This window comes from Bos taurus, chromosome 8, assembly GCF_002263795.3.
Source record: "Bos taurus isolate L1 Dominette 01449 registration number 42190680 breed Hereford chromosome 8, ARS-UCD2.0, whole genome shotgun sequence".
Classification (NCBI taxonomy): Eukaryota; Metazoa; Chordata; class Mammalia; order Artiodactyla; family Bovidae; genus Bos; species Bos taurus.
In genome coordinates this window covers 64,120,938-64,146,468 of record NC_037335.1, presented here as the reverse complement: position 1 = coordinate 64,146,468, position 25,531 = coordinate 64,120,938, and the positions used below count along the sequence as shown (strand labels likewise).

Below are 25,531 nucleotides of genomic sequence, written 5' to 3'. Positions count from 1 at the left end.
CTTCTTCAATGACTGAAAGAACTAAAAAGGGTATTACTCACAGACATTTGACTTACTCAGAGGCATGAGTTCCATTCATGAAGTGGCATTCAGGCTTTGTAATAAATAGGAGGAAAAGCACTTTCTGCTATCATTCAACAGAAGATAGCTTCTGTCTGGATAAATCGGGAAGCCATTCAGCACAGAATAAACGATGACAGGGAAAGAGGCCTTAAACTAAGCTTTTTTGTAAAATGCAGCAAATTCATATTGTACGTCAGATTTTTTCCCCAAATACCTTTTCAATAAGAGTAATAACACTTGTCATTTGGATATAACTTTACAATCTACCAAGTGCCTAAGTGCTTTCACGCAAACGTATCGTTTCATTTGAATCTCACAACAAATTCAATGACATACACCAGGCAGGGTTCATTATTTTCATTTTAAAGATGAAATAACTCCAGCATGAGACATCAGCTCACTGCCCAAAGCCACAGAGCTGGCAAACAATGCAGACAAGTTTTTACATGGTGAAAGGAGGCATAAAAAAAGAGAGCTTTCAGACAGTGGAGCTGGGTCCCTGACAGATCTAGAAATATAGAATTCTTTACTTCATATCTGTATCTTAAAAGGTAAATATATTCTTATTTAGAAATCAACTGCCATCCAGACAGCGATTTCTTTTAATCCTTTAGGAAGCCAAGATACATAACACTGTGCCAGGTGGCATGAGCTGCTTTGATTTCCTTGGGTTTAAGTTTGGCCACAAGAGAGCAGGTCCGAGGGATTAATTCCAAATGATTTAAAGCCACCCTAATTTTCCGTGACTTTGGTCCTTGCTTAAGATATTATTTTGTTCCAGGATACCTCCTGGAATGAGCCAGATATTCTTTGAGAACCCTTTAACTCAGAATCAAAGGGGAACCCCAGGGAAGCTGTAAAATAATCTCTCGCCACTCCTCCACCATTTCTGCCCAGAGTGTCACATCTTCAGAACTAAGGCTGCTCCTTCTAATCCAACTTCTAATTGCCTCCCTCCTCATAGGAGTCTCAGGAATCCCTACAAGGCTGCCTTAAGAGATGTGGGCTCCTTCGTAAGCCTGTATGCATCCTAGCAATCATGGACAGAACTCATGGAATATTTACGGTCAAATTCTATAGAAGAAAACTTTAGGTCATGAAATCAGTTTCTTCACACTTAAATGAATGAACATATATACATATACATCCCTTAAAATATACCTTCATTCCCTTGAAATAAAGCATCTTTCATCATGTGAACTTTTTGTGTATCTGTGATTTTATGCTTCAGAGCCATATGCTTACCCTAGTCATAATTTCTGCTTTAAAGTTCCTTTAATCACTTGATATATAATTTGTGAAATTTTCTTTACATATATATATTTAAATCTTTGTATCCATTAATCTAGCCCTTATTTGAAGTTAATTTGCTTCAGGCAATTGGGTAATCTATTTCTGATCCCACATAAATCAACAAACTGAGAAAAGCAAATATCAGAAGGGCCATGGATCCGTAAAGCTGTATTAAATAAAAAGGTGATCAGGCATTTTCTTAAGGGAGAAAATGACAAAAAAATTCATTAGTTTAATAAAAACAACAAGAACTGGCCTGAGCCAAAGACAGCAATTTCATGTTAAAAAAGCAAATAGCCTTCACGATTTCAAATACACTGTCATACCTGCTTTCAAATATAATAATAAAGCTGCTAAACAGTCCTGAAGAGAATGGGTAACTGCAGATTATTTGAACATCTCTGAACTTCAGCCTCAGCTATAGAAGAATAACTGTCCTTATCCTTTTTATCTTACACAGTCATGAGAAGGTGAGAATGCTTTGAAATTTACACAAATGTGAAAGTGACTTACTGATGAAATGTTGACAAGTCAGTCACTTCTAATTTGTCCTTCCTAAACTAGCCACAGTCAGATATAAACCTAGCTTAAAGACCTATATTAAGGTTCAAACCTGGGGTAGTATTCACACCAGCCCAAATTTTTACAAACTTAGCCAACTGGCTTCAGTTCAGTTCAGTCGCTCAGTTGTGTCCGACTCGTTGTGACCCCATGAATTGCAGCACGCCAGGCCTCCCTGTCCATAACCAACTCCCGGAGTTCACTCAGACTCATGTCCATCAAGTTGATGATGCCATCCAGCCATCTCATCCTCTATCATCCCCTTCTCCTCCTGCCCCCAATCCCTCCCAGCATCAGAGTCTTTTCCAATGAGTCAACTCTTCGCATGAGGTGGCCAAAGTAAGTACTGGAGTTTCAGCTTTAGCATCATTCCTTCCGAAGAACACCCAGGGCTGATCTCCTTTACAATGGACTGGTTGGATCTAGGTCTGATAGAGTGCCTGATGAACTATGGACTGAGGTTTGTGACAATGTACAAGAGGCAGGGATCAAGACCATCCCCATGGAAAAGAAATGCAAAAAAGAAAAATGGCTGTCTGAGGAGGCCTTACAAATAGCTATGAGAAGAAGAGAAGTGAAAAGCAAGGGAGAAAAGGAAAGATATAAGCATCTGAATGCAGAGTTCCAAAGAATAGCAAGAAGAGATAAGAAAGCCTTCCTCAGCGATCAGTGCAAAGAAATAGAGGAAAACAACAGAATGGGAAAGACTAGAGATCTCTTCAAGAAAATTAGAGATACCAAGGGAACATTTCATGCAAAGATGGGCTTGATAAAGGACAGAAATGGTATGGACCTAACAGAAGCATTAGAGGTGGCAAGAATACACAGAAGAACTGTACAAAAAAGACCTTCACGACCAAGATAATTATGATGGTGTGATCACTGACCTAGAGCCAGACATCCTGGAATGTGAAGTCAAGTGGGCCTTAGAAAGCATCACTATGAACAAAGCTAGTGGAGGTGATGGAATTCCAGTTGAGCTATTTCAAGTCCTGAAAGATGATGCTGTGAAAGTGCTGCACTCAATATGCCAGCAAATTTGGAAAACTCAGCAGTGGCCACAGGACTGGAAAAGGTCAGTTTTCATTCCAGTCCCAAAGAAAGGCAATGCCAAAGAATGCTCAAACTACTGCACAATTGCACTCATCTCACACACTAGTAAAGTAATGCTCAAAATTCTCCAGCTGGCTTAGCCAACTAATAAATACAGTTAATTTTAAAAAGACATTTTAGGAAAAAGAAAGAAATACATTACCTGATCCAGAACCTGATGTTGTCATGTCGTAAATTAAATCTTTTAACGTTGTACCCTCTGAAATAAAAGGGCGATCTAACGAGGGATCCTCTTCATTTGGCACTCGATGGTGAATGACAGTGCGGTTATGGCAAATATAGACCATCAACATGAGTGAGATACAGACAAAGCAGACTGGTCCAGCAATGACAGCTGCCAGTTCAACAGGACCAAGGCCAGATGATGGCTTTCCTGTAAAAGGGCCTCAAATGAAATAAACAACAACAATAACACTATAGGCGGCATCCACAGTTTCCTAATCCTCCCATTTCCTGCAGTTGGTCACTACCATTAGTCACAGCCTCATTACAGCAGTTCATGGAGCTCAAACCCATAACAAGTGAAGCACTTCATCTTCTCCCACTGGCTCTCCTTTTATGGTCACTAGCTCTGTCAACATCCACTTAGTCTTCCTGTAGTCTTGAGCCTAAATAACAAGGCCAGGTACTACAAACATTGTACACCCACTCTCCACCTCCCATCACTCTCAGATTACTAATAAAAGAACCAATAATCTGGAACAACTCTCATTAAATATTTCTTGAGTCACTGGTCTTTTCTTTTCTTAAAAAAGCAGTTTGGCTTATCTTCTTATTCCAAGGCCAGTATATGCTCATAGCAAGAAAAAAAATTAAGAAGTATAAATACAGATGAGGAAAAGTTAAATTTATCTATAGCCTCACAATCCCCCTAAAATTCATCTGCATGTTCTGTGTATCTGTATACCTCCACCAATTTTTTGTCCATGCAAAAATATACCCTGTTTTTTTTAATAGAGTTTGCACATGTATACTTTCCAGTTTATTTTAATCACTGAGCCTTTTAATTCAAGATCATTTTTTTTATAATTTAATAAACAATTTGCATTGCTTCAGAAACACATTAATTATAACTATTTAGGCATTCATTCTGACACTTGCTGGTTCATGGCCCACTACCATTTCCTTCATATCACATCTTTATCATATTGAGATCTTTAGTGGACTGATTTCTTAGAACGAATCCTATCGTTCAGGAGTACATGAGTGCATACACACTGAATAGTTGATTATCTAAAGTTAGCTGCTGCCTTTACATATGAAAAATCTTGGCTCATCTAAAGAATTTTGGGTAACAAGCAATATATGATATTTCATTGCCTTCTGGTATTTTTTTAAAAAAGCAAAATTATTTGAACTTTTTCCTTTTATACGTAACCAGTGTTCACTTGTGCTGCATGTGTACACAGTTTTCTTTTATTCTTGAAAACTGATGGGTTTTTCATTATATATATTTGGTTAAGTAATTCTTCATTAATTTTACATAGTATTCTTCTCTCTTCTGTCCATCCTTTTGCCTTTTTCTGGTTTTACAGTAAGCACATTGGATCACCTAGATCTGTCCTCTGTATCTCTTAATTTGCTCACCAACTGTCTTTTTTCTGAATTGTAACAGTTTCTCAAGCTTGTCTTGCCTTAAGCTTGTCTCACACTTGATTATAAAATTATAGTATCCAGTCTGCTGTTCACTTTCAATACTGCATTTTTTAAAATAATTTATCAATTGAGCTTTTCATCTGAAAGCGATCTTTAACAACTGTGAAATGTTCTCATTTCACTGTCAACAGCTGACAACAGACCTTGGACTCTGGAAGTTCTTCCCTATCATGTGCTAAGTCTGTTTCATAGGATGACGTCTACTCTCATTTATCCAGTTCAGTTCACTTCTTTTGAACCACGGAATCTTTCCATTTGGTAAAATTATTTGCTGTCTGATTATCTGGGGCCTGGGAATGAGGGATCTGTGTATTTTAGCATTAGAAATAAAGTAAGTTCTTCATAAGGTTTTGTGAGTCTCCACTCTGATATTTCAAACCATTTCAAACAACAAAAATGGGAAATTCCGAAATTATTCTTCTCTTCGTCATATTAGAATTGCAAGTAACTATAGAAAAGTCTGACAGAGCTCTGCCACAAGGACCTTCTTTATGTTGAAGATCTGGTTTTACTTTGCTGTCATCACGTGAACTAGGTAGAAGACTGCCTGCCTTCTGTAACTGGCAGGACTGGCCCTTTTATTCTGAGCTCCAGCAGTGTTTTCTACTTTAACTAGTATGATGCCTAGACCAGCTCTGAGTGGAAACTGAGCACTGGGGTCTGTACCTCTGAGCAATGAAAGCCGTGCTTCCTAAAGGAGAATTGAGAGTCTGCCCCTGGGAGAATGGCATTGAAACGTATATTATCATATGTGAAACGAATCGCCAGTCCAGGTGTGATGCGTGATTCAGGGTGCTCGGGGCTGGTGCACTGGGATGACCCAGAAGGATGGGATGGGGAGGGACGTGGGAAGGGGTTTCAGGATAGGGAACACATGTACACCCGTGGCAGATTGATGTCAATGTATGGCAAAACCAATACAATATTGTAAAGTAACTAGCCTCCAATTAAATAAATTTATATTTTTTAAAAAAAGAGAGAAAAGAGTCTGCCCCTGTAGCCTAGTCTCACGCCCAGCCTCTCAGCTTAAAGTATTGGTGGGATTCTGCAAGAAGTTCTTTCACCTACTTCTTTTCCTATAGTTAGTCAATTCTTCACTAGACGATTATCATCTGCATTATAAACTGCAGAGTTTGACAACTCTAAATGCATGTAGGTGGCACTTCTTCCATTAATTCTCCTAGCATTAATATAGCTTTTCCTCATTTTTGTACTCCTTTATTATAGTAGGTACTTGGGAAAAGTGACAGATCATCACATCACATCATGTAGTCACTCAGTCAGGTCTGATTCCTTGTGACCTCAAGGTCTGCCAGGCTCCTCTGTCCATGGGATTCTCCAAGCCCGAAGACTGGAGTGGGTTGCCAGTTCCTTCTCCAGGAGATCTCAACCCAGGGATCGAATCTGGGAATCCCACACTGCAGGCAGATTCTTTACCATCTGAGCCACCAGGGAGCCCACCAGGGAAAAGTGACAGCAGAGTTAAATACATGAGCTCAGACCAATATCTTTAACCAGAATCTTTAACCTAATCCTGTTTATGAAGTTTTCAAATTTCTGGCTCTCCTGCTGCTGCCGCCAAGTGGCTTCAGTCGTGTCCAACTCTGTGCGACCCCATAGACGGCAGCCCACCAGGCTCCCCTGTCCCTGGGATTCTCCAGGCAAGAACACTGGAGTGGGTTGCCATTTCCTTCTCCAATGCATGAACGTGAAAAGTGAAAGTGAAGTCGCTCAGTCGTATCCGACTCTTAGAGACCTCATGGACTGCAGCCTACCAGGCTCCTCCGTCCATGGGATTTTCCAGGTCCTAGGACATTTTAAAATGTAAACTATGGTGAAGAACCAAAAACCTAGAAATCATATGTAATAGTTTATACATAAAGATCATAAAGCAAGGTGAAATTACAAAGTGAAGGCGTCTGGATTGTTGAGTATTGCTCTCCATTCCCCCTCCATTACTGACTGCTTTCAAAGCTGGAGCATTATACAAGCAGGGACACTCTCAGGATATACTGCTATGGTGGCCTGTATCAGGATTCTCTACATGTGCCTACCCTTTTAGGCACAACAGACCTCAGAGAAAGTCTGTCTTGGTACCACCTTCTCAAGCAACATACACCCAGGAGTAAGAATTTTGGCTACTCTTATGACTCTACTAGCATGGACTAGTTACTTTTTGCCTCTAAACTGAATAAACTGGGATAGTCTAAGAGCTTTCCTTATAGTATCAAGAAAAAAGTCTCATACAACTTACCAACAGTTGGAAGTTCTATTTTATTGCAGTGGTCCTGGTTGCAGCAATATGTTGTAGTTATAGACCCAGTTTTTGAAGATGGTGCACATACAAATGGCCTGTCTCGTGGAATTAGGTCAATTTCAGCTATACACATGCTATTATGTATAACTTTGTCTGTGGTCTCTGTGACAGAGACAAAGCAAAGCCCATCTGTGACACAAGTAAAATTGTCTTTTGTACAAAGGTGGCAGAAACACTGTAATGCTGGAAAAAAAAAGAAAAGATCCTATCAGAGAAAATTATCAAGGTTAACAATTTTAAATTATCCCATAGTCTCTGTGCTAATATTGACACATTCCTGATTGTATTATAGTTTTTTGTACAGTGTTCAAAAAACAAAACTCTTGTTATTCTGAGAAGTTCCAAATTCTATTAAGAAGCACATATATGTAGGAGTCAAACATGTTGAAATTTGGACCCAGATTTTTTTCCTAAACCTTTTTGGCTTCCAAGTAGAGAAAAACTGTTACATGCAATTTTATCTGTGCAAGGCAAGCATTTGTCCTCCCATTTAAAATGCAGTACACTGAAATTTACAAAGGTTATACTTACTCTTATCAGTCCAAAATTAGGGATTCATATATTCCCTCCACTGGGGAGCGCAGTGTGAAAATCCTACCTCCTCCTCACTGTAGGTTGGAAATCTCAGGGTAAGCTTATGGTAATAGAGTAATGGAAATAGATTTGTATTGAGCCAGACATTCCCTTCTCCTGTGCAAACTCCAAAAGACATGTATCTTCTAATCAGGATTAGAGTACTTTCTCATAAGCAAGGTAACAAGACAAATGTGCTCCAACCACAAAGGCAACTGGCTACAGAAATAATTGGAGAAACACTTGCTCCATGCCCACTTTTATCTATTTGATCTTTATGGTTCAACTTGAAGAGTAATTCCTTAAGGGACGTCTTCTAATTATAATCAACACCTTCCCATACACACAGAACCCTTCACTAAGCTTGCCAACAAGGGTAAGTGTTTCCCAAAGCATACATACACTGCTTACCGGAATTAACTTCTCCTTTCCCTCATGAAACTCTAAGGTTCTTGAGGGCAGATTCTGTAAATCCACATCTAGAACTAAGCTTGGTACACAACATTAAAAAAAAAACGTGAAATGAATGGGAGATCACTGTGATCTCATGAAAAGCACAGATCTATCCTTGAGTCCAATTACCCATCGGTAAAGGAAAAGGGAAGTGTCCACGTTTGCAGAATGGCCATCTGCAATGAGACCAGGGAGGTCTACTGTAACTAGAAACAGTGGCTAGGCAGACAGGCAGGCCAGGAGAAAACTAGCTACTCTGAACAGCTAATTTGGTATGCAGGAAAAGGTTCACTCAGCAAGTCCAAGCTGCTCAAACCTTGCACATCCTGAAGAAAGGCTTGTCTTCAGGACTGGTCCTTGGCCAGTTCCTGGGAGATGAGCTCTGACACCCTGAAATATTCTCTCTCATAAGAGTGCTATGTGACTGAGCCCCTGGACACCAAGGCTCCAGTGAACTTTGCTGGCTGGCAACACTTCCCACGTGCTGTCATCCCTGACTGCTAAGTTATGAGTACACCTATGTTTAGGTTAGCACAAATCAGTCTATTTACTGTTTGCTGTTAAACTGTCTCTCGTTAAATTAAGAATGGCCAGGTTTTTAAAATTTGTTTTCCCACCTTTGAATTCTGAACTTGTGACAACAATCAGAAAAACATTTGCCAGGGACTTCCCCGATGGTCCAGTGGTTAAGACTCAGTGCTGCCATAGAGGGGATACACGTTCGATCCCTGGTCGAGGAACTAAGATTCCACATGCTATTCTACACAGCCAAAAAAAAAAAAAATATATATATATATATATAAGTTAGGGTTATATATATATATATATGTATTTTTTTTTTTTTTGGCCAAAGAAATGTTTCCCAAACAGGAGGTCACAAATATGTTGGGAGAAAGAGAGTCTAAAATAGTGTACAAAATTTTAAGTATATTTATTTAAAATATACTCTAAGATGAATAATGAATAATCAGTACGGAAAGGCAAAAAGAAATGACCCTGAAAGACAAATGCCCCAGGTCAGTAGCTATCCAGTACAATATTGGGGAAGAATGGAAAAATAGCTACAGAAAGAATGAAGAGGCTGAGCCAAAGCGGAAACGAAGCTCAGTTGTGGTTGTATCTGGTGGTGAAAGTAAAGTCTGATGCTGTAAGAACAATTCTTCATAGGAACCTGGAATGTTAGGTTCATGAATTAAGGTAAATTGAACGTGGTCAAACAGGAGATGGCAAAAGTGAACATCAACATTTTAGGAATCAGTGAACTAAAACAGACGGGAATAGGCTAATTAAATTCAGATGACCGTTATATCCACAACTGTGGGCAAGAACTCCTTTGGAGTAGCCCTCAGAGTCAACAAAGAGAATCCAAAATGCAGTACTTGGTTGCAATCTCAAAAATGACAGAACAATCTCAGTTCATTTCCAAGGCAAATCATTCAGTATCATAGTAAACCAAGTCTATGCCCCAACTGCTAAGGCTGAAGAAGCTGAAGTTGAACGAGTCTATGAAGACCGACAAGAGCTCCTAGAACTAACAGCAAAAAAAAGATGTCCTTTTCATCTGGAATGAAAAGTAGTAAGTCAAGAGATACCTGGAATATCAGGCAAGTCTGGCCTTGGGAGTACAAAATGAAGCAGGGCAAAGGCTAACAGAGTTTTGCCAAGAAAACGCACTGGTCATAGCTAACACTCTCTTCCAACAACACAAGGGACGACTCTACACATGGACATCGCCAGGTGGTCAGCAGCAAAATCAGACTCATTATATTCTTCACAGCCGAAGATGGAGAAGCTCTATACAGTCAGCAAAAACAAGTCCTGGAACTGACTGTGGCTCAGATCATCAACTCCTTATTGCTAAATTCACACTCAAATTGAAGAAAGTATAGAAAACCACTAGGCCATTCAGGTATGACCTAAATCAAATCCCTTATCATTATAAACAGTGGAGGTGATGAATGGATTCAAGGGACTAGATCTGGGAGAGAGACTGCCTGAAGAACTATGGACAGAGGTTCGTAACATTGTACAGAAGGTGGTGACCAAAACCATCCCCAAGAAAAAGAAAATGCAAGAAGACAAAGTGGTTGTCTGAGACCTTACTAGCTGTGAAAAGAAGAGAAGCGAAAGGCAAAAGAGAAAGGTAAAGATATACCCAACTGAATGAAGAGTTCCAGAGAATAGCAGGGAGAGATAAGAAAGCCTTCCTAAGTGATCAATGAAAAGAAATGGAGGAAAACAACAGAATGGGAAAGGCTAGAGATCTCTTTAAGAAAACTGGAGATACTAAGGGAACATTTCATGCAAAGATAGCCACAGTAAAGGACAAAAACAGCAAGGACCTAACAGAAGCAGAAGAGATTAAGAGGTGGCAAGAATACACAGAAGAACTATACAAAAAAGATCTTAATGACCCAGATAACGACAATGGTGTAGAGCCAGACATCCTGGAGTGTGAAGTCAAGTGGGCCTTAGGAAGCATTACTATGAACAAAGCCAGTGGAGGTGATGGAATCCCTGCTGCTGCTGCTAAGTCGCTTCAGTCATGTCTGACTCTGTGCAACCCCATAGACAGCAGCCCACCAGGCTCCCCCATCCCTGGGATTCTCCAGGCAAGAACACTGGAATGGGCTGCCATTTCCTTCTCTAATGCATGAAAGTGAAAAGTGAAAAGTGAAGTCGCTCAGTCGTGTCCGACCCTCAGCGACCCCATGGACTGCAGCCTTCCAGGCTCCTCCATACATGGGATTTTCCAGGCAAGAGTACTGGAGTGGGGTGCCATTGCCTTCTCCTGGAGTGGGGTGCCATTGCCTTCTCCAGGAATTCCAGCTGAGCTATTTCAAATCCTGAAAGATGATGCTATTAAAGAGCTGCACTCAATATGCCAGCAAATTTGGAAAACTCAGCAGTGGCCACAGGTTAGTCTTCATTCCAATCCCAAAGAAAGGCAATGCCAAAGAACATTCAAATTTCCATACAATTGCACTCATTTCACATGCCAGCAAGATTATGCTCAAAATCTTTCAGGCTAGGACTTCAGCAGTGCATAAACCGAGAACTTCAAGATGTACGAGCTGGATTTAGAACAGGCAGATAAACCAGAGGTCAAATTGCCAACATACGCTGGATCACAGAAAAAGCAAGGGAATTCCACCCCAAAAAATCTACTGTTTCATTGACTATGCCAAAGCCTTTGATTGTGTGGATCACAACAAAGTGTGGAATATTCTTAATGAGATGGGAATACCAGACCACATTACCACCTGCCTACTGAGAAACCTGTATGCAGGACATGCAGCAGCAGAACTGGGCATGGAACAACAGACTGGTTTAAAATTGGGAAAGGAGTATGTCAAGACTGTACATTGTCACCCTGCTTATTTAACTTATATGCAAAGTACACCATGTGAAATGCCAGACCAGATGAATCATAAGCTGGAATCAAGACTGCCGGGAGAACCATCAACAACCTCAAATATGCAGATGATACCACTTTAATGGCAGAAAGTGATGAAGAACTAAAGAGCCTCTTGATAAAGGTGAAAGAGGAGACTAAAAAGCTGACTTAAAACTCAACATTCAAAAAATGAAGATCATGGCACCTGGTCCTATCACTTCATGGCAAATAGATGGGGAAAATGTGAAAACAGTATCAGGTTTCATTGTCTTGGGCTCCAAAATCAATGCAGATGGTGACTGCAGCCACAAAATTAAAAGACACTTGCTCCTTGGAAGAATAGCTACAACAAACCTAGATAGTGTATTAAAAAGCAGAGACATCACTTTGCTGAAAGAGGTCCATATAGTCAAAGCTATGGTTTTCCCAGCAGGCATGAATGGATGTGAGGGATGCACCACAAAGAAGACTGAGTGCCAAAGAACTGATGCTTTCCAACTCTGGTGCTGGAGAAGACTCTTGAGAGTCTCTTGGACAGCAAGATCAAACCAGTCAATCCTAAAGGAAATCAACCCTGAATATTCATTGGAAGGGCTGATGCTGAAGCTTAAGGTCCAATACTTTGGCCACCTGATGCAAAGAGCTGACTGGAAAAGACCCTGATGCTGGGAAAGATTGAGGGCAGGAGGAGAAGGGGATGACAGAGAAGGAGATGGTTAGATGGCATCACTGACTCAATGGACATGAGTCTGAGCAAACTCCAGGGGACAGTGAAAGACAGGGAAGCCTGGAGTGCTGCAATATGGGCGGTCACAAAGAGTCGGACATGACTTAGCAACTGAACAACAGCAACGAAGATGAATGATAACCATTCTGGATGATGAGTAACCACTCCTGGTGGCTCAGCAGTAAAGAATCCTCCTGCAGGAGACACAGGAGATGCAGGTTCAATCCCTGGGTTGGGAAGATCCCCTGGAGGAAATGGCAACCCACTCCAGTATTCTTGCCTGGAAAATCCCATGGACAGAGGAGCCTGGTGGGCTACAGTCCTTAGAGTTGGAAAGAGTCCAGACACAAATGAGCGACTGAACACATATACACACATATCTAAACAAGCACTGTCAGTCAGTTGGCTTTTACTGCTGCTGCTTCAGCTGGGTTAAGATCTCTTTCAGGTCAGATTTCCTCATGAAACACTACAAGCGAGAGGTTTTTGTAATTGAAATGGTAACTGTAACTGAAAGAGTGAAAAGAACAGGGAACCTGAACCATCAGAGCAGATGAGGATACAGACATGGTATATTTACTGTATTTTTAAAAGCCAATACCATATACACACTACAAGAATTACATGGGTCCTATCTTTGTAGTACAGTCCACAAGAGCTCATTAGCAGTAACTGCGGTTGTAATGACATTTTTCCATTCTCACTTCCAGCATTGTTTGAGAGAGCCATTTAAAGATTCAATAATGTTAACCTCGCCTGCGAGTGATTGTGACAGTTGACATCTCATTAAAACTGGCATTTGAGGAATGCATGCTGGCAAGTGTTTGATGAGGTATGAAGTCTGACAAACCTGGACTTACAAAGCCATGAAGAAATTAATACATAACCACCTTGCACGTTACCTCTGAGAACTGGCACTTGCAAGCTTTTAGTATCACTGAACTTAAAATATATAGATACAGATTTAAAATGGAATCAGACCCAAGGCTATTTTTTCTACTGTGAAACCTAAATATCATCTGTCACACTGAATAATTGTATTAATTTGAATTTTGTTGGTTTTGTAGCTCTCTTTAATTTGCAGACTTGGTTTACAGTTGTCAATGAGCCAAGAACAAAGATTTTGTATCTACTTTCATGTCTATACAACTTTCAACACTATGAAAAATACATTTGTATTTTTCTCTTAAAAGTATTGCAAATTTGAGACAGTCTGTGCTAAAAGGGGGCTTCTCTTATATTAAGAGTTTTTCAATAAGAAGAAAATGTCTCTAGACAATGTTCAGTCGCTAAGTTGCCTCTGACTCCTTGCAACCCCAGTAAATTATCATCATGAACAGGAATAAATATGTGTGGTTCTTCTGTATACTGGTATCCGTATGTAAGTAACTCCAACCTTTCAGTAATACAGCTTCTTGCTGACTTTTCTACTTGACAGCAAAGGAAAGAACTAAACTCCTTGCTGAGTGCCTTTCTGCTACCTTGGCCCTTTGCTTCTGTGCCCCAATCTCCATTAGTAGCCACAGCTGCCTCAATCATAAGATGCATATTTTCCCACACTTTTAACATTGTGGAAATGTACACACCGTGTCACAATCAAGGTCAGAAAAAAACCCACAAAACTCCAGTCTCTAGAAAAAAAAGTAAGACATGATAGAGCTGTTACAACCTATGCCTGTGCAAACTTGGCTATGTATGGAAGGTATTACTCAGTTAATCATCACTTTATCTGCACTGGTAGCTCTCCTGCAACTAAAATTTAACTTAAGCTTGATCCCTATTAAGATGTCTTCAGAGATTGCTCTGTGATTCAGCACTGCAATGAAGTTACTGTGTTCACAGAAAACTGTCAGCCCCATGCCAGGAATACAATTACTAGGAGAATTTTTCAAATATTGCAGAATAAATCATACAATTATCGAGTTTGAAGATGTTGGTGAGATGTGAAGGACTGTTAGAAACCAAACATCTAGCTCTCAAGGGAAGAGCAAGAGTAAAAAGAGCAGAACACATGGGGTTATCATTCTGATTATATTCCAGTATCGGAGAAATTCCAAGTTGAGATTCTGGTTCTTAGTTTCTTCTATAAAGGAAATTTCCATGATTGCTTCATTTCATTGTATCCAGAGGTCACACATCAAGGCACTATTACTTCTACCTAATACCAGGGCTATCAACAGTTGAGTCACAAGCCCTTACACCTGGCAATGAAGAGACTATGAATAGTATATGAAACAGGGCCTACTGATGACTTAAAATTAAAATTCCTATGAGCCCTACTACAGGCTTCCCTGGTGGCACTAGTGGTAAAGAACCCACCTGCACATTAGTGCAGAAGACAAGAGAGATGCAGATTCGATCCCTGGGTCAGGAAGATCCCTGAAGGAGGGTATGGTGACCCATCCATCATTCTTGCCTGGAGAATCCCATAGACAGAGGAGCCTGGAGGGCTACAGTCCATGGGGTCACAAAGAGTTGGATATGATTGAAGCAACTTAGCTCATAAGCCCTACTGCGGAAATAAAAATTAGTACCAGGAACTTTGTCTTCCCAGCCCTTACACTTCTTTTTAGGCATATCCTTCAATACTGTGTCCCTTAACCTCACACCAGTCAGATTAGCCATCATCAAAAAAATCTACAAACAATAAATGCTGGAGAGGATGTGGAGAAAACAGAACTCTCTTGTACAGTTGGTGGGAATGTAAATTGATACAGCCACTATGGAGAACAGTATGGAGATTCCTTAAAAAACCAGGAATAAAACTACCATGTGTGAAAGTGTTAGGCGCTCAGTCATGTCTGACTCTTTGCATCCCCATGAACTGTAGCCTGCCAGGCTCCTCTGGCTACAGAATTCTCCAGGCAAAAATACTGGAGTGAGTAGCCATTCCCTTCTCAAGGGATCTTCCTGACCCAGGGATTAAACTAACCCAATAATCCCACTATAGGCATATCCCCTGAGAAAATCATAATTGAAAAGAGACACATGTACCCCAATGTTCACAGCAGCACTACTGACAAGAGCCAGGACACGAAAGCAACCTAGATGTCCACCAACAGATGAATGGATACAGATGTGGTATATACACAATGGAATATTACTCAGCCACAAGAAAGAACACATTTGAGTCAGTTCTAATAAGGTGGATGAATCTAGAGCCTGTTACACAGAGTGAAGTCAGAAAGAGAAAAATAAATATCATATATTAAACGCATATATATGGAATCTAGAAAAATGGTATTGATGAACCTATCTGCAGGCAAGGAATGGAGACGCAGGAAGAGACTGGACTTGTGGACACAGCATGGGCAGGAGCGAGTGGGACGAATGGAGAAAGTAGCACCAACATACATACATTACCATGCATAAAGCAGACAGCTGGTGAGAAGCTGCTGTGTAACTCAGGGAGCCCAGCCTGGGCTCTGTGATGACCTAGAGGGGTGAGATGGAGGCTCCAGAGGGATATAGATAATTATGGCTGATTTGTGTTTTGTTGTATGGCAGAAACCAACACAACCTTATAAAGCAATTTTCCTCCAGTTAAAAAATAAAAGAAAACATAAGAAAAAATACTCTTCTTTTTCAATACTTATCACCCTTTCATCTCCCATCCTCACCCATCAAGAACTAGGCTGAATCATCTTGTTGAAATTCACTAGTGATGCCCCTTTGGTTGAATTTGTTCTCTTCTAATTATTTTAGGACAGGAGACACACTGACAAGCCTGTGTGCCTCAGTCACGTGACACTGCAAACTCAGTCCTTTGCTGCAGCCCACATCTGTCTCCACACTCCTCTCCTTGCACTTGTGCTCTAGACTCCAAACTGCCTGCCCGGGCATATTCTGCTTGGCTTACCTGTTAGTGCAAAGTCAACACATTCAAAACCAAACACAGCATTATTACTCCAAGAATAGTATCCGTGACAAAAAGTCCCCTGGAAGGATTCAGAGGTTTCTTCCTTGCTAAGAGAGAAGACAGATCAGCCACTAAAACGGAAAAAGGGGATGAAGACTTCTGACCAGACCCTGGATTCCAATCTTTTCATCACTCTGGTTTTTCTAGTAATGACCATTCTTTCCATTACCCCATTATATCACGATTACTTTTTACAGCACAGACTACTTCCAAATGTAACAAATACTCACCAACAGGCAGGTAAAGGAACACACACACAATGCCCTTTATTCAGTCTGCTTAGCTAGACTAAAAGCAGACCACACCATTGCTGGCAAAGGTGAAGGCAAAAGTTAAAAGTTAAATCCTTTCCGGTACTAACGCCAAGCCCTGTTAGCATCTAGTCTACTGGTCCACTTGAGCTTTGCAGAGTAGCCCACCTTCCTTTCTCTCCACACCCCTCTCAAGGAGGCCTATCTTCTTTTCTGCCTCTTTCAAGTCTAGGGAACCACACAGGTTCTCTTCCTCTTAAAATATGCAGCATATCTCTATAAAACAAGGCTAAAATCCTGTCTGCAACTCCCTCCAGACTACTGCTAAGGGCTTTGTTCCTCAAAAGACTCAGTAGTTCTTAACTCCATGCCTTTTGGTTGCCCTACAGCTGTAATGTCAACATGAGTGTTAAAAATAACAGCACCACACGTTGTGAGAGTAAGTTCTCCTTCAGTATGGATAACATTTCAGTCCCAAATGTTGGGCTTCAAAACAAAAATCTTACTTATCCAAACATTTCTTCAGATAAATACCATTTACTTCTGCCACCTTTAAAGCACTTAAGAAGCATCATTTATATAATTCAATACATGAATGCGGGTACTTTGAAATTCTCAATACTTGGTTTTCCACAATACTTGCATTTTCTAGTCTCCAAAGCTCCATGGAATTAGCTGATATAACGTTAACTAGTATCAGAGGAAAAGTATGCTAAGAAAACGCTGCCTGAATGGCAAGATGAGATTTAATAGGGGCAATTAACTACAAAGGCCTTCGTTTAGGTTCAAAATAAACTGCACAAGTACAGGATAATTGCCTAGCAGATTTGGGGAATCTGTTTAAGAACAGATTTAGAGAGAGTCAACAGCACTTACTGTTAACTGTAGCCATGGTGATGGGGGAGACAGAGGGAGATTTTGGGCACAAAATCCCACAAATGTCCAATATAACAAGTAATCATAAGCGTTACTTGAATATCAATCTGCCATGTAAATGAGTCAGAGAATCAAAGAATTAATTCAACAAAGTTTGATCTGAAAGATACCACAGATGTGAAGACAACCTCATTTTATAGATGTAGCAACTGAGTCAATTTCTCTTACTCCAATACTAAATCAAATCATGAGATCAGGATGTGGTAAATTTTGTTTCATAAAGAGTCACTTTATAACTGCAGCTCCTCCCTACAATGGACTTGGCTGCTCAAAAGGTTATGACTTCCCTGTCATTAGAGATATTTAAGCAGAGGCTTAATGACCAAGTCAGATTTTTTGAAGTAGGGATCCTCTGTACTAAACGAAAAGTTAGTCTAAAACTCTACCATCCTTTAAACAGTAAGATTCTATTACCTTACAAGTTATATCAAACATTAAGTATCTAGGTTTTCATTTCTTGACCTAGTTCAACTTAACATCTTCAGGGTACCAAGATCCTGGTACACAGGAGAGATCTAGTATGTGTTTCTTAAGTAAACATCCAAGCAGTATCTCCTTACTACATGGAAGGTTGCTACTAGCAGTGTGTGCTTGATTGCTCAGTGATGACCAACTCTTTTGTGGCCCCATGGACTGCAGCCTGCCAGGCTCCTCTGTCCATGGGATTTTCCAGGCAAGAATACTGGAATAGGTTGCCATTTCCTCCTCCAGGGGATCTTCTGGACCCAAAGGGCCTCAATAAAATGGCCACACAAGCAAATTTTCTCTTATCACTTTCTACCTTACTACCGTCATTTTTTTTTAAGTCCTTTTCCCATTTCTCAGTGCTCTCCTTTCAACTGTCCAAAATTCCCATGTAGATATCTCTTAGGTCCATTTGATGTAACTACTCATTGCCCAGAATAACTTCTTTCATCATATAAATGGAGGACGAGCTGGCTCTGTCAAAATTACAGATGAAGATACCCTCCGGTTCACAAGGAATGTAGCCTATGGATAACTCATACATGTGTAAAGTGGCTTACATATACTTACCTAATAGGTAATGTCCTCATCAGTTCTACAAGACTATAATCTTCCCTATGCATCTATCAATAGAAGTGGTAAAATCATTATAAGATGGAAGATCATGCAGCCACACAAAGACTGACCCCAATGAGTATCAAGTAAAAATCCACAGTGTATAACACTGAATTTGATATAGTAACAACATTTGTGCTAAAAAAGGGAGAGAGGAAAATTCATACATATATTGGCTTGTAAATGTTACAAAGTATCTCCTTTCTTGTTGTTGCTCAGTCCCTAAGTTTTATTTGACTCTTTGCAACCCATGGACTGCAGCACACCAGGCTTCCCAGTCCTTCACTATCTCGCTCAAAGTCATGTTCGAGTCAGTGATGCCACCTAACCACCTCATTGTCTGTCACCCCCTTCTTCTCCCTGGAAGTCTATAAAAGAAACAGGTAACGCTGCCTTCCAAAGAAGGGAACTGGGTACCCAGAAGACTGGAGCAGGAGGAGACTTCTCACTATAAACCTACTTTTTGAATTTTGAAAAATGAATGTATTGTATCTACTCAAAGTTACAAAAAAATGTTTAATGTGCCCCTCTGTACTCCATCCCCTTTCCCTGTTTTGTCTTCAAAACTCCAACTCAGGATATTTAACCCTGAGGAACACAGTCACTTCATGTCAATTTCAAGACTTCTTTCTTGAAAATAATTTGCAAAGATATAGCAAGAGCCTTTAAAAGTCTGCATCTTTTAACTCATTAATTCTACTTCCTAGAATTTAGTCTAAGGAAACAACAGATGATAGCAAAGATATAAGCACATCGATGTTTGTTACAGCATTTGCTGAAAACAATCTATATGAGTGACAACAGGGTTAGCGGAATACTGTATAGCCTTTAAGGCTGATAATTTATAGAAGTATGTTTAAGGACAGGGAAATAATCATCCTACTGAAGCTGTATACCATGTGATTATAATTTCATTCCTATCAAGCAATCTTATTTTTGTTTCACTTCAATGAGTTGAGGGGGGTATGTTAATATACAGAGCAGATGTGTGCACTCTACCTCACTCTAGCCCTTGAAAAAAAGTGGACAAACTTGTATTTATGATGGTGAATGATTAAAAATAAATGAATTTATTTTCCTCAATCTAAACACACTTTTATAGTTTCTTACTGGATTTTATGTTGACTAGTGGGTATTACAAGAATACAGTAGTTAATTTCATGGAATTCAGAGACAAAAAAAAGCCTCATGTTCGAATCCTATCTCTGCCAGTTAGCCTCTAAGTTGCTTAACTTTTGGAGCCTGTTTCCTAAATGCATGACAATAGCAGTCTCAGAAAGTTTGAGGGTTAAATCAGGTAACAGAATATTTAGTATAGTGCCTAGCACATAATAAAATGCTCAAAAAATTCACTTATACACTTATTTTTTATCACTACAACGTGTCAGTTCCTGTTCTAGATGCTGGACAGAGAATCAGAACAAACCTTTTTATGGCTCTAGGAGGCAGCACTGACAATATAAACACGCGCACACACAACACTCAGCATTCATGGTAGCTATTTCTCACTCCATTCACAAATATCCATTCAGTTTTTCATCAATGTGCCTGCCTGAACAAAGTTATTTAGTCCAAGAACTTCACTCCCACAGCATGTGAGAAGTAAGTACATGGAACCATGTTTGCAGTTCCAAGCCAAATTAACAAGTAAGTATGTATACTCATTTACATATAATACCCCTAATGATAAAGAATCACAACTCATTAATCGTAAAACGTTCATACTGGGAAGGCAATTGATAATTACCTGATAGTAACCCTCTGGTGGCTGAGATAGTAAAGAATCTGCCTGCAATGCAGGAGACCTGGGTTCAATCCCTGGGTTGGGAAGACCCCAGGAGAAGGGAATGGCTACCCACTCCAATATTCTTGTCTGGAGAATTCCATGGACAAAGGAACCTGGTGGGCTACAATCCATGGGACTGCAAAGAATCAAATATGACTGAGTGACTGACACTTAACAGAGTGACAATAACTATTTTATAGATGAGGAAACAGGGGTGCCCTAAGAGTGATAGCAATATAATCTAGATTTATTCTAAAAACCACAAGAAGGAAAAAAAAGGGGGGTTATCAGATAATCTAAGGTGGTCCTCCCCCAAGTAGGACAAGACAAAGGATTCAACCCCTTCCACTTGGAAAGCAAGAGTAACTGTAGGAGACATTGTGAGTTGGTTGCATAGACACCAAGATATCATGATGAATGTCACTAAATGGAAGTGACAAGTCATTCTGGGCTAGGGGAATGAAGTATGCAACAACTGCGGTGAGAAGAGGTGGTAACCACCCACTGGCTGCCTCTGAAGTGAGGGCAGAGGAGAGTTACACCTGGGCCAGCAAACAGCAAAAGACCTACTGGAGCCACAGTTGAATATGAGGCGAAGGTCTGTGCAGCTGGTAATTTCAGAAGCAGACAGTAAGGCCTGAACACACTTTACCAGAACAGAAAATGGTGTCATCTGTGGAGGAGGAAAGAATGTGCCTCTAGGAGGACAGAGATGACGAGGATGAGACTCGTGCTCTCAAGGAGCTCTCACGGTAATGTGAAGAACACACACACAGCTGACAAATGGTGATGCAGACAAAGTGCTGAGGGAGCACAGAATAGGGAGACATCTCAAAGAAGACACCTGAACTGAGGCTTATGCAAGGCTAAAGAAGTAAAGGAGGTCATACATAAAGATACTGTACATAGACTCAGGAATAAGAGAGTTACAGGCAGTTTAGGAAAATGTAAATAGATCACATCAACAAAAAAATGGATGAAACTCAATACCTACTCAAAACAAAAAAGTCACTATACAAAATGTTGTCACCTTTTCTTAAACCAGCAACAAACAGAAAACAAACATTCTAAAATAAATCATTCACAAAGCACCCAAAGAAATCAAGTGTCTAGGAACAACATGTAAGACTTTCATAGTGAAAGCTTCAAAACATACATATAGCCAGTAAACACATGAAAAGATGCTCAACATCACTCATTATTAGAGAAATGCAAATCAAAACTATAATGAGGTATCCCCTCAGGTCAGAATGGCCATCACCAAAAAAATCTACAACCAATAAATGCTGAAGAGGATGTGGAAAAAAGGGAAATGTCTGGCACTGCTGGTAGGAATGTAAGTTGATACAGCCACTATGGAGAACAGTACAGAGATTCCTTAAGAAACTAGGAATAAAACTACCATATGACCCAGCAACCCTACTACTGGGCATATACTCTGAGAAAACCATAATTAAAAAGACACATGTACCTCAATGTTCACAGCAGCACAATTTACAATAGCCAGGATATGGAAGCAACCCAGATGTCCATCTACAAATGAATGTATAAGGAAGTTATGGTACATATGCAGTGGAATATTACTCAGCCATAAAAATGAACAAATGTGAATCAGTTGATAGAGCCTATTATACAGAGTGAAGCTGAGTCAGAAAAAAAAAAAATTGGGATGATTGAGTACTAGCCGAGATGGCGGCGGCTGCAGCGATTCGTGGGGTCCGAGGCAAATTGGGTCTTCGTGAAACTCGTATCCATTTGTGCCAGCGCTGGCCCGGCAGCCAGGGCGTCAGGGACTTCATTGAGAAACGCTATGTGGAGCTGAAGAAAGCGAATCCCGACCTGCCCATCCTAATCTGCAAGTGCTCGGATGTGCAGCCCAAGCTCTGGGCCCGCTACGCATTTGGCCAAGAGAAGAATGTCTCTCTGAACAACTTCAGTGCTGATCAGGTAACTAGAGCCCTGGAGAATGTGCTAAGTAGCAAAGCCTGAAGTCTCCAGTGAGGATTAAAAACAACAGCCCCAGAGTCTGGGCTCTGCTGGACTGAGAACAATGTGGAGAAATGTATTTTGTTCTGCATAAAGATTGTGCTGAAAATGCTGTCTAAAAATGATCTGATTCGCATCCCACCAACTACCCATTATTGTGCAACTGTCTGAGGGAAAGCAGTTGAATATAAAAATAAAACTTATTTTATTCTGTCCCATCAAAAAAAAAAAGAAAGAAAAAACTGTTGTATATTAATACATATGTATGGAATCTGGAAAAGTGGTAATGCTGGACCTATTTCCTGGACTCGTGGACACAGCAGGTGAAGGAAAGTAGGACGAACTGAGTGAGTAGCACTGACACGTGAACACTACCTTGTGTAAAACCGAGAGCGAGTGAGAAGCTGCATACAGGCACAGAGAGCTCAGCGCAGTATCCAGAAAACCTAGATGGGTGGGATGCAGCAGGGAAGGGAGGCTCAGGAGGGAGGGGATATATGCACACTAACAGCTGAGTCACACTGTTGTACAGAAGAAATCAGCACAACATTGTAAACCAATTATCCTCCAGTTAAATTTTTAAGATTACTTGATAGAAATTAGGAAAACATAAACAAAAATTTATGTATAAATGGAGGAACATGTCAGTCTTCTCACTGGACAGTTCAACACTGTAAAATGTTAATATTCTTCAAAGTGATCTGTACATTTGACAAAATCAAATCAAAATGCTACAGTTTGGGCTGTGTGTATGTGTATGAACTGATAAGTTGATTCTAAAACTTATATGGAAAAACATCCCAAGAATAGCCAAAACAATCTTGAAAAACAATGCTTTTGGAAGACCTGCACTACTAGATATCCAGACCCATTATAACAGTACAATACTAAGACAATACGGTATTGGCACAATGGCAACCAGAACGATGAAATAGAATAGAGATTCCGGAAACAAACTCTCACATATAACTCTCACATACAACTACTTAATTTATAGTGAAGGTAACGACATAATGCACTAGGAAAAGGCAGGCATGACCAACAAATAGTGCTGGGTCAACTGGAGATACATATTTTTTCGATGAAAAAAAAAAAAATCTCATACCAAAATCAATTCCCAACAGACTGCATCTCAATGTGAAAGGTAAAATAAGAAGCCCTTTAGATGAAAACACACAGAAAAACATTTTCAAGACATTGAATCCAGAAATATAATCAAATAGGATTCAAAAAGCACTCACCTTAAAGAAAAAAACCTGAAGCTGGACTCCATTAAAATACATTACAGCTCAACAAAAAGATCCCATACCCTCTGCCATGTTTCTATACTGCCTCTTTTTCTTCTGAAAGTGAGTTAGTTGCTCAGTTGTGTCAGACTCTTTGCAACCCTATGGACTGTAGCCCACCAGGATCCTCGGTCTATGGAATTCTCCAGGCAAGAATAACGGAGTGTGTTGCCATTCCCTTCTCCAGGGATCTTCCCAACCCAGGGATTGAACCTGGGTCTCCTGCATTGCAGGCAGATTCTTTACCACCTGAATCACCAGGAAAGCCATCAGGGAAGCCCAAATAAAAAATTTTCTTTTTTAGAGTTCTCAAATATTTATCTATTTTAATAACGTGTCTACAAAAACTAATTTGGAGTTTTATGTATCAAATCTGTTTTTCTTAATTTTTTTTCTAAATCCTTATTTTGTTTGTATTTACTTAGTCTCCAGATTGATTTTCAATCTTTTCACTTTCAAATTTTCCTTTGGGGATTCCTTTACTGACACTCCCACTAGGTTTGATAAACTCTTGTTCATTTCTAAATGGTTTGTAATTTACAACTCCAACAGATACATGATTGATTTTGGTTTTTTTTTTTAGAGGGGTTGTTAATTTTTAATTTGAGTTTTCTTTGTAGATTTCCATATTATCAAATCATCAATTTCCTGGAAAACTGCAGAATTATTTTACAAGATTATTAATGATTATGAAATTGGAATAATTATGTTATTAGTTATTCAAATACTGTTTTCTTAATCTACAAACAGTGAATTTATTAACGTCTTTTTGCATTTTTAACAGTTCTGCTCTTATGTACTTGGACAATATTTTATTAGCTCATAAAGATTCATGACATTTGAAAGATGGTACCTCTATCAAAATAAAATCTTTTTTCTTCCCTTTAATGCTTTTGTTCAGTTCAGTCGCTCAGTCGTGTCTGACTCTTTGCAACCTCATGGACTGCAGCACACCAGAGTTCCCTGTCCATCACCAACCCCCAGAGCTTGCTCAAACTCCTGTCCATCAAGTTGGTGATGCCGTCCAACCATCTCATCCTCTGTCATCCCCTTCTGCTGCTGCCTTCAATCCTTTTGAGCATTAGGGTCTTCTCCAGTGAGTCAGTTCTTTGCATCAGGTGGCCAAAGTATTGAAGTTTCAGCTTCAAAATCAGTCCTTCCAATGAATATTCAGGACTGATTTCCTTTAGGATGGACTGGTTGGATCTCCTTGCAGTCCAAGGGACTTTCAGGAATCTTCTCCAACACCACAGTTCAAAAGCATCAATTCTTCAGTGCTCAGCTTTCTTTATAGTCCAACTCTCACATCCATACATGACTACTAGAAAAACCATAGCTTTGACTAGATGGACCTTTGTCAGCAAAGTAATGTCTCTGCTTTTTAATATGCTGTCTAGGTTGGTCATAGCTTTTCTTCCAAGGAGCAAGCATCTTTTAATTTCATGGCTGCAGTCATCATCTGCAGTGATTTTGGAGCCCCCAAAAATAAAGTCTCTCACTGTTTCCCCATCTATTTGCCATGAAGTGATGAGACTGGATGCCGTGATCTTAGTTTTCTGAATGTTGCGCTTTAAGCCAACTTTTTCACTCTCCTCTTTCACTTTCATCAAGAGGCTCTTTAGTTCTTCACTTTCTGCCATAAGGGTGGTGTCATCTGCATATCTTTTGTAGCTTAAATTTTGTCAGGTACTAATCTTACCATATCTACTTTTTTTTTTTTTTTGCACCAGATTTGCCTTTTTCTATTTCATTATTTCAACCTTTGATGTCATTTTAAGTGTCTCCTGGAAAGGTATGCTAGATTTGCAGACCTCTGTGTTTGTATAATTCTAATCTAATAATCTGTTTTCTTGAATTCAAACCTTTGTATTTACTAAACATTCATGAACTTACAACTGCCATATGTTTATCATTAACTTTGATTTTATTTTGATCAAAGTTGTATATGCATAAAGCTTAAGGTTGTCAAATAGTTCCACAAGACTGTTATCCACCTTCCCCCTCCCCCAGACAAAAGGTAACAATTCCCCAACACTCAACCCTTTCTATTTCCTGCTCCACAGAGGTAATCACATTTTTTTTTCTACTCTTAATTCAGTCTCTTGGTATTTAGTTTTATGTCATTCCCACCCCT

At 39.9% G+C, this 25,531-nt stretch overlaps 1 protein-coding gene and 1 pseudogene across 2 annotated transcripts in view; one reads left to right on the top strand and one right to left on the bottom strand.

Moving 5' to 3' along the window:
* TGFBR1 (transforming growth factor beta receptor 1) overlaps positions 1 to 25,531 on the bottom strand; it is a 75,426-nt gene that overhangs the window by 36,390 nt on the left and 13,505 nt on the right. Inside the window, exons 2-3 of one of the 2 annotated variants that reach the window (XM_005210201.5) lie at positions 6,941 to 7,186; positions 3,173 to 3,415 (exon numbers count right to left, since the gene is read on the bottom strand). In XM_005210201.5, the coding sequence (XP_005210258.1) occupies positions 3,173 to 3,415; positions 6,941 to 7,186 (489 nt within the window). 2 annotated transcript variants of the gene reach the window in all.
* On the top strand, positions 21,793 to 22,342 carry LOC785629 (NADH dehydrogenase (ubiquinone) 1 alpha subcomplex, 2, 8kDa pseudogene; annotated as a pseudogene).